The sequence below is a fragment of the Neophocaena asiaeorientalis genome, unplaced genomic scaffold (assembly GCF_003031525.2).
Source record: "Neophocaena asiaeorientalis asiaeorientalis breed wild unplaced genomic scaffold, Neophocaena_asiaeorientalis_V1.1 scaffold100, whole genome shotgun sequence".
NCBI lineage: Eukaryota > Metazoa > Chordata > Mammalia > Artiodactyla > Phocoenidae > Neophocaena > Neophocaena asiaeorientalis.
The window spans coordinates 1,146,005-1,162,302 of NW_020173955.1; the positions used below are offsets into that span (position 1 = coordinate 1,146,005).

General features: G+C 34.4%; 1 protein-coding gene across 11 annotated transcripts in view; it reads left to right on the plus strand.

Moving 5' to 3' along the window:
- Positions 1–16,298, plus strand: part of VPS54 (VPS54 subunit of GARP complex) — a 132,782-nt gene that overhangs the window by 78,592 nt on the left and 37,892 nt on the right. For all 11 annotated transcript variants that reach the window (XR_003004241.1, XR_003004234.1, XR_003004237.1 and 8 more), the window contains 4 exons: positions 851–958; positions 3,480–3,535; positions 6,768–6,864; positions 13,213–13,553. Coding sequence is in view for 3 of the 11 variants with exons in the window: in XM_024753046.1 (XP_024608814.1) it covers positions 851–958; positions 3,480–3,535; positions 6,768–6,864; positions 13,213–13,553 (602 nt within the window). In the remaining 8 variants the exon portion in view is untranslated. The remainder of the gene's footprint in view (positions 1–850; positions 959–3,479; positions 3,536–6,767; positions 6,865–13,212; positions 13,554–16,298) is intronic.

The window sequence follows — 16,298 nt, forward strand, 5'->3', positions numbered from 1 at the left end:
AGACCTATGAAATCTTTGACTAAGTATGTGACTTTAGGAAGTACACAATTGTTTATTATCCTGTGAAATTAGAGAATAAATAATTTTATAGCTTAATTAGAAATGGGAGTTAAAATGAAGTCTTTATATGGCTTACTACCCAAGTTCCAAATATAGATATAGGATGTAGATATAGGATGAATTAACTTATATCCATGTATATGCATGTATTGGAGTGTGTCTTTTATAAAAAGTGATCATTATTATATGATAACTTATCAGTCATTCACATTCACTGAGCACCTATTATGAACATGTTTTATGCATATGCATGTACAAATATATCATATTTGGTAACTTATCTAGTAACTTCTCAATGCTGATTATTGCCAAGAACTTGTAAAGAATCCAAAAAGCCCTGATAGCAGCCTAAGTAGTTAAAGAGATTTTTGTAAATGTTAGCAGTTAATGCTCCACAAATAATCCGGGTCATCATTCCAGTCTTCTAGACCACTAATTAGAAAGCACCGGGCTCATAGAGTATTTATTGGTCATCAGGGTTTCAGAAGAATACTTTCTAGCTACTTACTGAAACTAGACCAAAATATACTCATATTGTTTTGTCCCCAAACCAGCTTCATTTGATCCACTATAGTAGGGTAGGATTTACCTGTTTTAGAATAATGACTCCAAAAATCTGATGACAAGATGCTATGGAAAGGGGTTTTTAAGGCTTTTAGAAAATACCAAAAGGAAGATAGAGATTTGAGGGTCAAACAATAAAACCCTTGACGTTGATTATTCCTACCTCTAAGTGAGATTATTTTGTATTTGAATTTTGACATTGTATACCCTTCTTTTATTTTAACAGGAAAGACTAGTATCTCTTGTATTTGGACTTTTAAAACAAAGAAAACTTAATTTTTTAGAAATATATAGTGAAGAAATGATTATTACAGCAAAGAATATCATTAAACAGGTAATTATACTTTTTTATTTGATATATTTTCATCTAGAATCTTTTGTGAAGTTTATTTTTACATGATCCTGTAATAATACATGCAGTATCATAGTAACATTTTCTCATTTATTAAAAAATTTTTAATATAGAAAAATAGAAGAAAGAAAAACATAGCCCTACCAGTCAAAAAGATTATCACTTTAAGAATATTTCTAGGGCTTCCCTGGTGGCGCAGTGGTTGGGAGTCCACCTGCCGATGCAGGGGACGCGGGTTCGTGCCCCTGTCCGGGAGGATCCCACATGCCGTGGAGCAGCTGGGCCCGTGAGCCATGGCTGCTGGGCCTGTGCGTCCGGAGCCTGTGCTCTGCAGCGGGAGAGGCCACAGCAGTGAGAGGGCCCCGTACCGAAAAAAAAAAAAAAGAATATTTCTAAGCAAAATTGTTACTGGTGTTTATCATTGGTGCTCTCATACTGTATATATAATTTTGAATTGTATTATATATTTCCGTTTGAATCATAACATAAGCATTTGCTCATAAGCCTTCAGAAATATCACTTTTAATGGTTGTATAAAATTCCATCAACATTATGTTAGTTAAACCTGTTTAAGCTTTCCTCTGTGTTAAATATTTAGGTCATTTTCATTTCGGTACTATAAAGAGCACTGTGACAAACATCTTTGGTATGCTTTGGTATAAAGTCTTGTTTGTTTGGTTTCTCATATTTAAGACTATTTTTCTTATAACTGATTCCTGAAGTGGAACTATTGGTCAGAGAGTGAAATGTATTTTTAAATTGTTTGATACATGGAGCTGAATTACTTTTCTTCTAAAAACATTTTACCAATAGTATATACTTTCACCAGCATTTCTTCTTACTCTGATCTCTAAGAAATTATAATTGTAAACTAAAATCTATTTGTTTTTTTTTTAGTCTTCCCTGATTTTTTTCCCAAGCTAATTGGTATTTATTACAACACAGTTGGCATAAAGTGATAAAGTGGAATTGTCAGACATTTTACATCTGCATTACTTTTAGAAATTAAAAGAAAAAGCTTACTATCTACAATGCTATCAAAGTTTCAGTATTTGTCATCTACTCATTAGAAAGTAGATATATATTTTAAGGTTATTTCAGTTTTAAAGATGTGAAATTCAAGTTGCCGCTATATTTCATGAGATACAATTTTTTTCCATAAGCATTTTTTTTTTTACCTCTTTATTGGAGTACAATTGCTTTACAATGTTGTGTTAGTTTCCTCTGTACAACAAAGTGAATCAGCTATATGTATACACTTGCCTGATTTTTGTTTTGACTTTTTCTATTCAGATAAATCTCATTCTCTGAACTTTAGTTTTTCTGTATGTGAAAAAGAACAATTTTGAATGAATTTCTTAGGCTTAATTGATCATCATCATTAGGTTGAATGTACATTTCTTAGTTTTTAATGTTTAAATAAAACAAGCAAGAAAAATGTTACAATCGCCCCATCTTTTACCTCTTTCAAACATTGACTAAAGCACCATATTTTAAAATTATCACTGCCACTTCCAAAACTTGTTGGTATATTATAGCTTAGCAATTCTACTTCTAGGTAATTTACCCAACAGAAATTCATACCTAGTCTCACCAAAGACAGCACATGCATTCCATGGCAGCATATTTGTAATAAAAAACCAGAAAAACACAAATGTTATCATCAGTAAAAAAGTAGAATTGTAGCATATTTACAACATTGAATACTATACAGCAATGAGAATGAATAAACTACATGGAACAACATGGATATTCACATACATAAGGTGGAGCCAAAGAAGCAGACACGGAAGAGTACACACTGTATGATTCCACTTACGTAAAATTCAAACACGGGCAAAATTAATCTGTGGTGTTAGAAATCAGGATAGCAATGTCTTTTGGGAGGAAGTAGTGACCAGGAGGGGAGCAGGAGGGGCTTACTGGTAATATTCAATTTCATAATCTGAGTTCTGGTTAAATAGGTGCACTCCATTTGTAAAAACATATTGAGCTATAAACATAATTTGTACAGTTTTCTGTATGTATATTATACTTTTAAACAGTTTTTTAAAACTGCTCTGTTTTAATTCCTAGACTTCTAAAGTCTGAGCATTTATTTTTTAAAACCTTAAACTGTTGCACGTGTTGCAAGGAAGTGTGACCTCCAAAATGAATTTCTTTTGGAATTTTAGTATGGGGCTTATACCATGTCCTAAGTATTATAGTTCTATGGGGGTTTTGTGTGTGTGCGTGTGTGTTTGTGTGTGTTGTGTGTGTATTTGTGTGTGAACAGTTTTAAATAGTAGGAAATTGTGATTAATACAGTTCAAGCATACCCTGGAATAATTATTTAATAGGGTAAAGGTAATGCTGCAGTTTTTTAAACACCTTGAGGTGTAAGAGACAGGAGAAGTTTGGTCAAATAATTATAGTCATTGAGGCCCTTATTAATATACAAATGAACATGTAGTACTTAAAGTTCTAAAGACATTAATCAAATTTTTTTTCTTAAATTTTGCAGTGTGTGATTAATAAAGTTTCACAAATAGAAGACATAGACACAGATGTTGTCTTGAAGTAAGTATAAATATTAAGTTGGGGTTACCAGTCAGGGAAAAGATAACGCATTCAAATAATCTAAGGAGGATTTAGTTCAGGAATTATTTGCTAAGGTGTGGGTAGAGTGTAGGAAAATCACAAGTGATAGTGCAGTACCTTTAAGGGACAAAGAAAGAGAGCAGTTAATGGAATTCAGGAGAAGAAGATGTAAGTAGCTGAAAAAAAAAAGTCTTTTAGTAGTTGAAGTGATCTTCAGTGGAGGGAGGCAGTCATCCTGAGGTAACCCCTCAGGGATGGAGACGGACTATTAGCACCTTTCCTCCTTTCAGTCTTTTGTAAGGGCTCCTCACTGACCAAGCCCAGCAGGTCAGCCTCCCAGGGCAGAGAGAGGGTGGAGAGGATACAACGTCATATGGAGGGTGGAAATTGAAGAGGAATAACGGTGTTAAATTTAAATTATTTAGCTATATAATTAAAACCCAGTTAGCTTTGAGAAGTTTGAGTACATGATTTTGAATTGCCCATGTCTATAATTTTTTGTTTTCCCCTTGAAATACCTATTCTTATTTTAAGGAGAACAGTGATAAATATTTTATGACTATGAATTTCTTGTTCATATAGGTATCTAAACTTTATTAACTGGTCTAAGATATGAATAGTAATATGGACAACTGTAAAACTTCTCTGGGTCAGACTCATAGAATGAGGATTGTGGAGTTTTAATTTCCACACTATTACCTAGTGAAAGCTCAGCTTCAGAATTAGTTGAAGCAATCCTAATAATGCAGGGATCACTAGTAGTTGGAAAAATTAAGTTACTGGACCTTTGCTAAAAGCCCTATATACATGGAGAGTCAGTTATTTTTAATATTTTACTTCCCTAGGGAATTTTCTCAACTTAGAGAACATCCTATATCTCAAGTGTATAGGAGTATCTTTTGAGAATAAAGTCCTAGATGTAGCAGCGTTAATTAAAAATTTGAAGTAATAAGTCATTGTAGTACTCTAAAATATCTTTATGGAATTCTATTTTTTAATTAATTTTTAATCTTAAAGTTGATTGATGTCAGTTATAAAAATATTGGCTGTACTATTATGTATTGTAATATTTAGTATATATATAATATATATGTAACTAATACAATATTGGCTAATACTTACATAGCACTGTGCATTTTTCTGAGTACTTCGTATTAACTCAGTTTATATTCACAGCTACCATATAAGGTAGGTTCTACCCATTTAAAATGAGAAAATTAGATCATGGAGGAGTTAAGTCATTTGTCCAGAGTCACCCAACTAGTAAGTGGCAGGGCTGGAACTTGAACCAAGGCATTGTGGCTTAAGAGCCCATGCTCTTAGCCACCATGCCACATGATCCTTCATATATGGAAGAGTACTTTTTAGTTTGTAGTTAGAAAAGTAGGTTATTAAGTTTATTAGGGGAGATGTTATGTTTCTATTTTTATTTTTTTTAACATTTTTATTGGAGTATAATTGCCTTATAATGGTGTGTTAGTTTCTGCTTTATAACAAAGTAAATCAGTTATACATATACATATATCCCCATATCTCTTCCCTCTTGCATCTCCCTCCCTCCCACTGTCCCTCTCCCACCCTTCTAGCTGGTCACAAAGCACCTAGCTGATCTCCCTGTGCTATGCAACTGCTTCCCACTATCTGTTTTACGTTTGGTAGTGTATATATGTCCATATATACACTACCACTCTCTCACTTTGTCTCAGCTTACCCTTCCCCCTCCCTGTGTCCTCAAGTCCATTCTCTAGTAGGTCTGTGTCTTTATTCCCGTCTTGCCCCTTGGTTCTTCATGACTATTTTTTTTTTTTTTAGATTCCATATATATGTGTTAGCATACGGTATTTGTTTTTCTCTTTCTGACTTACTTCACTCTGTATGACAGACTCTAGGTCCATCCACCTCACTACAAATAACTCAATTTCGTTTCTTTTTATGGCTGAGTAATATTCCATTGTATACATGTGCTACATCTTCTTTATCTGTTCATCTGTCGATGGACACTTAGGTTGCTTCCATGTCCTGGCTATTGTAAATAGAGCTGCAATGAACATTGTGGTACATGACTGTTTTTGAATTATGGTTTTCTCAGGGTATATGCCCGATAGTGGGATTGCTGGGTCGTATGGTAGTTCTATGTGTAGTTTTTTAAGGAACCTCCATACTGGCTGATTTTAAGGAATCTCCATAGTGGCTGTATCAATTTACATTCCCACCAACAGTGTATGAGGGGTTCCCTTTTCTCCACACCCTCTCCAGCATTTATTGTTTGTAGATTTTTTGATGATGGCCATTCTGACCGGTGTGAAATGATATCGCATTGTAGTTTTGATTTGCATTTCTCTAATGATTAATGATGTTGAGCGTTCTTTCATGTGTTTGTTGGCAATCTGTATATCTTCTTTGGAGAAATGTCTGTTTAGGTCTTCTGCCCATTTTTGGATTGGGTTGTTTGTTTTTTTGATATTGAGCTGCTTATAAATTTTGGAGATTAATACTTCGTCAGTTGCTTCATTTGCAAATATTTTCTCCCTTTCTGAGGGCTTTCTTTTCATCTTGTTTATGGTTTCCTTTGCTGTGCAAAAGCTTTTACGTTTCATTAGGTCCCATTTGTTTATTTTTATTTCTGTTTCTCTAGGAGGTGGGTCATAAAGGATCTTGCTGTTATTTATGTCATAGAGTGTTATTCCTAAGTTTTCCTCTAAGAGTTTGATAGTGTCTGGCCTTACATTTAGGTCTTTAATCCATTTTGAGTTTATTTTTGTGTATGGTATCAGGGAGTGTTCTAATTTCATTCTTTTACATGTAGCTGTCCAGTTTTCCCAGCACCACTTATTGAAGAGGCTCGTTTATTAAGGGAGATTTTATGTTTCTATTTTTATTCCAGAATATATCTTTTCCATATTTAACCAAAATTAGTTTATTTCTCTATGCTTTTTCATCGAATGGTCATGAAGCATGTTCCATGGAATTACTACATGATAAGATTGATAAGTCAGTGTACTTGACTAGTCTTAGAGATGTTTAAACAAGGAGAAGTTGCTTAGTAATTGACATCTTCATCTCAATTTTACAATTTTAGCTAGGTATCTAGATTAAATTGCGTTTTATTATTCTTTTGTTGCTAGTATTTAGTGTAGTTTCCTCCAGTGTGTAGATAACACCATGTTGGCCTGAAGACAGTCATTATTTTTGTTTGAATTTTTTTTTCTAGGCTTGCAGATCAGATGAGAATGTTGAATTTTCTTCAGTGGTTTGATCTGCTAAAGGATATTTTCTCTAAGTTTACAATTTTCCTACAGAGAGTTAAGGTAAGCTTCTGTGTTTATCAGTTTGTCCAAAATATCCCTAAAGTTAAGTCATCTTTCTAGATATGAAAATTAGAATAAAACAAAATTTCTTTGTTTCTGTAATTTTTCTAAAGGGTTTTAAATTAGATTTGAAGTGCTTCAGAGTATTTTGATACCTTTTTATAATTTTGGATGATATGTTTTATTTTAAAAGAAATATGTTGCTAACTTGGCATTAAATATTATACAGTAATATTTCCTTTTGTGATTTTGTGATGCTTGAGTCTCTGTAGATTACCTAGAATTACAATATTGTGAAACACTCAAAAATCTATCCCAAACCACTTAATTTTTCTAGGAATTTAATGTTGATGTAATGGTATTTTTAAACATATGGTTCATATTTAAATTGCTGTACTAATGTTCTTTATTGCAGGGTTTTTTTTCATTTTTCAATCTGGAATCCATTCATGTATTATGCATTGCATTTAATTACTTTGTCCCTTTGGTCAAACAACTTAATTTTAATCCAGTCATTATAAGGAAAAGAACACATGCCACACAGCATTTTTCAGAAGAAAAAATGTCACAGACTCTAATACATGTTGGTTGGGATTACCAACATGTCATAAATGTGTTTTAATAAGACAGTCATTAGAAATTACTGAGTATAACAGACTGTTTGTGAAATGTGATATTCTTTGAATTATCAGGTGTCAATATTGTATTTATGTCCTAGTTAACATCCATGGCATCTCCTGAGTTTCATGTTAAAAATGATCTGAGGGACTTTGGTACTTATCTGTGATATGACTTCCTTATTGACATTGACATGCTCTAAGTCACATACATAAGCTTTCCAGTCAGAGTGGGAAAAGTTTTATAAAATGTGATTCACTATACTTAATTCAGACTCCTACCAAAATGTTGATCCTATCCATTGATAGTGATACATAGGAAACCTTTATCTGTGGATTGCACAGTAATGAGGCCTTGTTTTCACTTTTTCTTATATTCCTACCATGACCTTATCACACACAGGTCTGGATATATAGAACTCCTACAGTGCATAGTTAGAACTGGCCAACTTTTTGCCAGTTATTTTTAAGTAGCTATCTTTTAGGTTCTATATCAGTTAAACTAAGCCACATTATTATTTGATGTATGTACAATATGGGAACAGTGATTTGTCCTAATTGTAGCTTCTTATTTTCACATTTAGGCCACTTAAACTAATACTGTTGTAAAACATCTTTGAAAATGATGTTTAATCTTTAAATATAGTACTTTTTTCTTTGAAAAAGTTTGTGGTTCCTTGAGGGCATGATTTTGCTGAAAAATAATGTTAATTACAGCTGTTCATTTTTAATGAAGAATTTTTAAATAACTACAGATTGGAAAGAACCATGATGCCTAACAATAGAGGAACGGTAAAATAAGTTATGCCTGGTGTATTCACTATCATGGAATATCATGCAGGCAAGGATTTTTAATGATTGAAGAAAATGCGTGCATTATAATGTTAAGTTAAAAAGCAAGACAGAGACCTACTTAAATATATAGTCTGCTCTTAGCTGTGTTAGAAAGATTTTTTTACCTCTTCATCTCCATAGACCAAAGAGATAGCTTGTCTTTTTAGTGGTTATCTTTAGGTGGTAGTATTATGTATAACTTAAATTTGTGATTCATTCTTTTCTGTTTTTCCTAAGTTTTCTACAAAAAGAGGTATTACGTTTTTTTAGTTGAACTATAGTTGATTTACAATGTTGTGTTAGTTTCTGGTATACAGCAAAGTGATTCAGTTATACATATATATATTCTTTTTCCTATTCTTTTCCATTATAGTTTATTACAGGATATTGAATATAGTTCCCTGTACTATACAGTAGGACCGCTGTTTATCTATTTTATATATAGTAGTTTGTATTTGCTAACCCCCAAATCCTAATTTATCCCCCCGCCTGACGCACCACCACCACCCCCTCAGCTCTTTCCCCTTTGGTAACCATAAGTTTGTTTTCTATGTCTGTGAGTCTATTTCTGTTTTGTAAATAAGTTCATTTGTATCAGTTTTTTTAGATTCTACATATAAGTGATATCATGTGGTATGTGGTATTTGTCTTTCTCTTTCTGGCTTACTTCACTTAGTATGATAATCTCTAGGTCCATCCATGTTGCTACAAATGACATTATTTCATTCTTTCTTACGGCTGAGTAATATTCCATTGTATATATGTACCACATCTTCTTTATCCATTCATCTGTCGATGGACGTTTAGGTTGCTTCCATGTCTTGGCCGTTGTAAATAGTACTGCTATGAACATTGGGTTGCATGTATCTCTTTGAATTAGAGTTTTCTCTGGATATATGCCCAGCAGTGAGACTGCTGGATTATATGGTAACTCTATTTTTAGTTTTTTAAGGAACTGCCATACTGTTCTCCATAGTGGCTGTACCAATTTACATTCCCACCAACAGTGTAGGAGGGTACCTTTTTCTCCACACTCTCTCCAGCATTCACTATTTGTAGACTTTTTGATGATGGCCACCCTGACTGGTGTAAAGTGACACCTCATTGTGGTTTTGGTTTGTATTTCTCTAATAATTAGTGATAGTGAACATCTTTTCTGGTGCCTGTTGGCCATCTGTATGTCTTCTTTGGAGAAAATGTCTATTTAGATGATCTGCCCATTTTTTAATTGGGTTGTTTGGGTTTGTTTGTTTTTTTTTTGATATTGACCTGTGTGAGCTGTTTGTATATTATGGAAATTAATCCCTTGTCAGTTGCATCATTTGCAAATATTTTCTCCCAGTCCATAGGTTGTCATTTCATTTTGTTTATGGTTTCCTTTGCTGTGCAAAAACTTTTAAGTTTAATTAGGTCCCATTTGTTTATTTTTGTTTTTATTTCCATTACTCTAGGAGACAGGTCCCCCAAAATATTGCTGTGATTTACAACATGTCAAAGACTGTTCTGCCTATGCTTTCTTCTAGGAGTTTTACAGTATCTGGTCCTACATTTAGTTCTTTAATCCATTTTGAAGTTTTTTTTTTTTTTATATGGTGTTAGAGAGTGTTCTCGTTTCATTCTTTTACATGTAGCTATCCAGTTTTCCCACCACCACTTGTTGAAGAGACTGTCTTTACTCCATTGTATATTCTTGCTGTATTTTGCCCTTTGTTGTAGATTAATTGACCATGAGTGCATGGGTTTATTTCTGGGCATTAATTGTATTTTGTATTTTTATTAGAATTCTTGTTTATTGTTTATATCCCATAGTGTAAGATGATTTGTATAGTTAAAAAAGAAAATAATCCTTAAATGCAAGCTTACATTCTTTTTTAAGAAATTTTTAACTCTTAAGTTTTCAATTTATTACGTGGACAAATAATTCTGGACTATCATTTTAAAGACTTATGAATATGGTTACCAGATTGTTTCATTCATTATTCTCAAAACTGGAAAAATTTATTTTAGCGGTTCTGGTCTTTGAACATGAACTTGACTGTAAACTGCTGCAATATGAAAGTTCAGAGAATAAATCGCGTACCTACTGTTGAATCTACTATATATTGTAAAATCTTCTGGCATCCTTAAGCAAGAATGGCTCTGGTCTTGGAAAAAAATAATCAGCAAACCTTTAAAACTGTAGGTATGGTGAAAACAGTGAAGAAGAACCCTTAAGAGAACACCTGATACACTGTATATGGAAAGTTTATTGTATTAGCTAAGATGTTGTCAGTTAAAAGGGACAAAGTATTCAAATGAAACTAATTTAAACAATAAAAGAAATGCATTGGCTTGGGGAACTTAAAATAGTCCAAAACGAGGATAGGCTTCAGTTATGACGCGGTCATGGTTTTCTCGCTTAGTTTCTCTGTTTTAATTCACTTCTACCTCCTCTTTGTTGGCTTCACCTTCAAAGTAACCAACCTAATTATAGCAAAATGGCTATGTATAACAGTTTTAGGTCTTCCACATTTGTATACTCTACTTCCTAAAACAAGATTTTTTCTTCTTCAATCATCAAAGTCCTTGGTTTTAATCCACTGGGCTGATTTAGGTTACTGTGGTCAGGACAGTGCTGTGCACTGCTTGCTTTGGGTCTGGATTTTCTTCTCACTTATGAACTAATCCTGTGGCAAGGAGGTTGGGAGTATACTGTGTGGGATACGTAGGACTAACACCTGAAGCCGGAAGGTGGACTCAGTTTTGCATAGCTGTATTCCTATGGGGGAGGTATAGAATAGTTGTTGGGGAGAAAAAGACTATGTCCAAAGACCGTGACCATTTTTTATTAAAAAATTTTTTAAGAAAGAAAATCATCAAGAGAGAAGAGATAAGGAAGAAGAAAGGCAAAATGAAGATGGGGGAGAAAGCACATCAAGATTAAGACGGGACAGTAGTGAGGATTAAAAGCAGCAGTGGAGGAGTGTAGCAAGGAGCAAGTTTGTGACAATAGAGAAGTTACTGATTAATGGAGAAAGAAAATATGCAGTGTCCACAGACACTCGAAGGCTCAGAATCTCTCATATACTGTATAGAATATTGTATCACTTAGAGTGCATTTAGTTCCAAGTAACAGGAAACACAGAGTGTTTTAAACAATTAAGGGGGTTTATTAGTTCACATAACTGAAAAATAACCATAGGTAGGTCAGCCTTTAGGTGCTTGATAGAGAGGTTGAAGATGTTATCAAGCCTTGGTTTTGTTTCTCTGTGTTTCTCTCAGTCTGTCTTCTGTGTATCTTCTTTAGCTTTAAGCTCAGGTGGTTCCATTAGTTGATTGGACTAGCTTAGACCCTTATCCTATCTTTGGAGACTTAAAGTTGGAGTCTGCTTGCCTAGAACCATGTAGATCCTAAAAAAGAAATCAAGAGTTTTAAGAAAGGAGCAACAAATTACAAGAACGCAACCATGAATGTTAAAGTAGGAATGCAGCCCCTGTTTCTTAGTAGTCCATGAAGACATTGACTTACATAAATTTACTCTTAATTCATCTAGCTTTCAGTATTTATTAAGTACCTCCTATGTGCCCAGTACTTACTATTCTAGGCAGTAGGATATAATATCTCATGGAGCTAACATTGCAGTGGAAAGAGACCTAGAATTAAAAAAATAAAAAGATAGTGGTAACTGTTATTTTAAAAAAACTGGTTAATGAGATAGGGTTGCTGGAAGGAGTCATAGGAGGCTTCTTTTTTTGTTGTTTTTGATTCAGTTTTATTTATTTATTTTATTTTTTTGCCGTGCGGCATGAGGGACCTTAGTTCCCCTACCAGGGATCGAACCCGTGCCCCCTGCATCGGGAGCACGGAGTCTTAACCACTGGACCACCAGGGACGTCCCGGAGGCTTCTTGAGGAAGTGACAGTTGTGCAGGAACCTGAGTGATGAGAAGGAAACATGTATGCAAACATCAAGGTGAAGAACATTCCAGGCAGAGGAAACAACAAAGGCACTGAGATGGGAACAGTGGAATTTAGAAGAATAGGAAGAGAACCAGAATGTCTGGAGAGCAGTGAATGAGTGAGAAAATGGTGTAAGATGAGGAGAGAGAGATGGATTTAATGGTAGGTACGGTAAGGAATACGGATTGTTTTTTCCTTTTAAGAAAGCACAGCAGGACTTCCCTGGTGGTGCAGTGGTTAAGAATCCGCCTGCCAACGTAGGGAACATGGGTTTGATCCCTGGTCTGGGAAGATCCCACACATCGCGGAGCAACTAACCCCGTGCTCCACAACTACTGAGCCTGTGCTCTAGAGCCCGCGAGCCACAGCTACTGAAGCCCATGCGCCTAGAGCCCGTGCTCCTCAACAAGAGAAGCCACTGCAACGAGAAGCCCGTGCACCACAACAAAGAGTAGCCCCCACTCGCCGCAACTAGAGAAAGCCCGTGCACAGCAGTGAAGACCCAATGCAGCCAAATCAATTAATTAATTTTAAAAAAAACCCAGTGAATATTTGTTGCATAGATGATTGGATACTGGTTGCTCTGTTCCAAACACCCCCCTTTAAAAAAAATAGAAAAGAAAGCACATCAATCAACGAATATGATCCTCTGACAGGCAAGTTATGTTTAGTGTAACCTATTTAAGAAGTTATAGAAATATGCAGTATATTTTAGGGAGATTTCCATTTACAAAATTAATTTGTAAATGGAGCCCTATGTCTAAGCTTTAGGGAACCCATCTCTCTTGAGCAATTCTTTTTCACAATTCACCTTTACTGTGTAATAAAAGAAATTCTGATATGCATGACCTTGACTCATTTGTAAGATGTTCAAAAGTACATACACAGAGTTCACTTTTGGAACCTTTAGGTAGAAAATATTTTAAATCCTTTAAAAATGTACGCTGTTTTCTTGTAGGCAACGTTAAATATCATTCACAGTGTTGTTCTCTCAGTTCTTGACAAAAACCAAAGGACTAGAGAATTGGAGGAGATTTCGCAGCAGAAGAATGCTGCAAAAGACAATTCACTGGACACAGAGGTGGCTTATTTAATCCATGAAGGCATGTTTATAAGCGATGCATTCAGTGAGAGTGAATTAACACCTATAGCAATTGACACTACCTCTCAAAGAAATGCATCTCCAAATAGTGAGCCCTGCAGCAGTGATTCGGTATCCGAACCAGAATGTACTACTGATTCTTCATCCAGCAAAGAGCAGACATCATCATCGGTTACTCCAGGAGCTGTGGATATTATGTGAGTATGGTGACTGCTGCCAAGTTAACAAGATTTTGAGTCATCTTATTAATCGTTCCAATAAGATTGGTTATTCAGTTTATTGAGAAACCGTGTACACTTTGGTCTTTTGGAATTTAATTTAACAAAAATAAATTAATTTTCTGAAACATGTATCTTTTTGAAAATGTATACAAGGTAAGGAGGTGAGCATTGGAAGTAATTGAGAATTGTAGAATTTTAAGGCTGGGAAGGAACCATTTAATTAAATGCCCTCAATTTGGAGAGTTTAGATGACTTATTTAAAGTCATTAGTGGCAGAACCTGTCCTGGAACTCAGGTCAGTATTTCCTTTGTTATGTTTCTTTCTTTTACTATGTCACCTTTGTATTTTGTATATAGTGAAAATATGTTTGATTTACAATTTTCAGTTTTTCAGACATGAATTTCCAAGTGGGTCGCACTATTTTTTTTTTTTTCACTCTTTATTAGCTCCCCTCCGCACTATCTTTTTTAATATTACTTTTTTAAACTTATTTTGAAATAATTTCAAATTTACAGAAAAGTTGTCAGCATTGTACAAAAAACTCTCATATATCCTTCACCTTGCTTCCCCAGTTAATGGTTTACCACATTGCCCTCTTTCTCCCTTCCTCTCTCTTTCTCACTCTCTTTTCGTCTCTCCTTTCTTTGTCTCTCATGTTAAAATTTTTTCTCAATCATTTGACAGTAGGCTGCAGACTTGATGTTCCAAACACTTCAGTGTATATTTCCTAAATACAATAACACTCTGTTAAATAACTACAGTATACCAATTAAAATCAAGAAAACATTGCTGCATTATTACCATCTAATGCAAGACCCCATTCAAAGTTCACCAGTTGTCCCAATAATGTTCTGAATAGGAAGAACAAAAATAAAACAGCCAATACAATCTTTCTGGTCCAAGAACATTGTTTGTATTTTGTTATTATTAAGAATAATAAGAATTCAGTACTTTTGTTCATTTTGATGTAAGTCGGCTTATAGCCCAGGAGCTTATAAAGGTTGCAGTTATAGTGTAAAGTCAGCTATAATACCTCCCCCTCCCCACCATAAATCAATCAATCAAACTCTGAACTACATATTAATAAAATTTTTTCTTCTCTGTTCTGGCTTATATTTTCACATTTATTAGTTAGGGTTCAGTCTAAAACTGCTGTTAAAAGAGATGTAAAAACATCTGTAGCTTAAACAATATAGAATTTTGTTTCTCTCCTGTAACAATTCAGAGGTAGGAGGTCCAGAGCTAAGAAGGTAGCTCTACCATCTCTGTGTAGCTTCCCTCTCTGTCTTAGGAGGTTTTATCATCTCATTTCAATCTGTAGCAGCAGGAAGGAGAGGACAAAGGCTGGTACTCTCCTTACTTTTTTGTTTTGTTTTAACCTTTTAATTGGAATGTGATGCACATATAGGGAAATGGACCAGTTATAAGTGTTCAGCTCAATTTATTATAACAAAATGAACACCCTGGTGTAATCACCAAGTTTAAGAGAACATTACCAGCTCTCTAGAAGGCCCCCCTGCCACTATGCTTTCACTTTTCCCCCCCAAAAAACATTAAAACTATTGGTTTTTCCAGGTTTTAAACTTTATATAAATGGAACCATAAATGGAATCATGTTCTTTAGTCTTTAATTTCTTTCATTCCACATTATATTTGTGATATTTTTCTAAGTAGTTGCATGCAGCAGTAGTTTATTTGTGCATAAATATTCCACTTCTGACTACACCACAATGTATTTATCATTCTGTTGATGAAATTTGGATTATTTTCAGTTTGATTGTTGTGAACATTCTTGTAGATGTCTTCAGTGTACATGACATAAGTATTTCTGTTGAATATATACCTAGGAATGAATAAGTATTGTGAATAGCCAGTTTAACTAATGCCAAACAATTTCCCAAAGGATTGTACTCCTTTACAATCCTGTCAGCTGTGTGGAAGCATTCCTATCACTCCATATCTTCATTCACTCTTGGTATTGTCAGTCTTTTACATTTTAGACATTTTAGTGGATATGTCACAGGTATAGTAGTTTAAATTTTTATTTCCCTGATGATTGGTAAGAGGGCACTTTTCATATATTTATTGGCTGTTTGGATATCCTCTTCTGTGAAGGCCCTATTCAAATCCTTTGCCCACTTCTCTATTGGTTTGGCTTTTATTTCTTATTGATTTATGGGAGTTCTTTATGTAGTCCCAACACAGTCCTTCGTCATTTGTCCATACTGCAGATATCTTCTCCCACTCTGTGGGTTGACTTTTCACTCTCTTATTGGGGTCTTTGGTGAACAAAAGTTCTTAATTTTAATATCTTACAATTCAATCTTTCCTTTTATGGTTTGTGCTTTTTTGTGTGTCCTATTTAAGAAATCTTTCCCTAACCTAAGACTTTGATGATATTCTCTTATGTTTTTTTTTGGAAGCTTTGTTGCTGTCCCTTTCACATTTAGATCCACAATCCATCTGGAATTGATTTTTGTGTATAGTGTGAGGTTGTTGTCTTTTTCCTCATGTGGATATCTTCTTAACTTCACACCATTTATTGAAAAGACTGTCTTACCCGTGGCTCTATAGTGCCACTCTTGTCTTAAATTAAATATTCATATATGTATGAGTCTGTTTCTAGATTCTGTTTTGTTACTTGTCTGCTTTGCACCGGTACCATTAAGTAAAATTGTATTAGTTATGATCGCTTTTTTTTTTTTTTTTTTTTTTTTTTG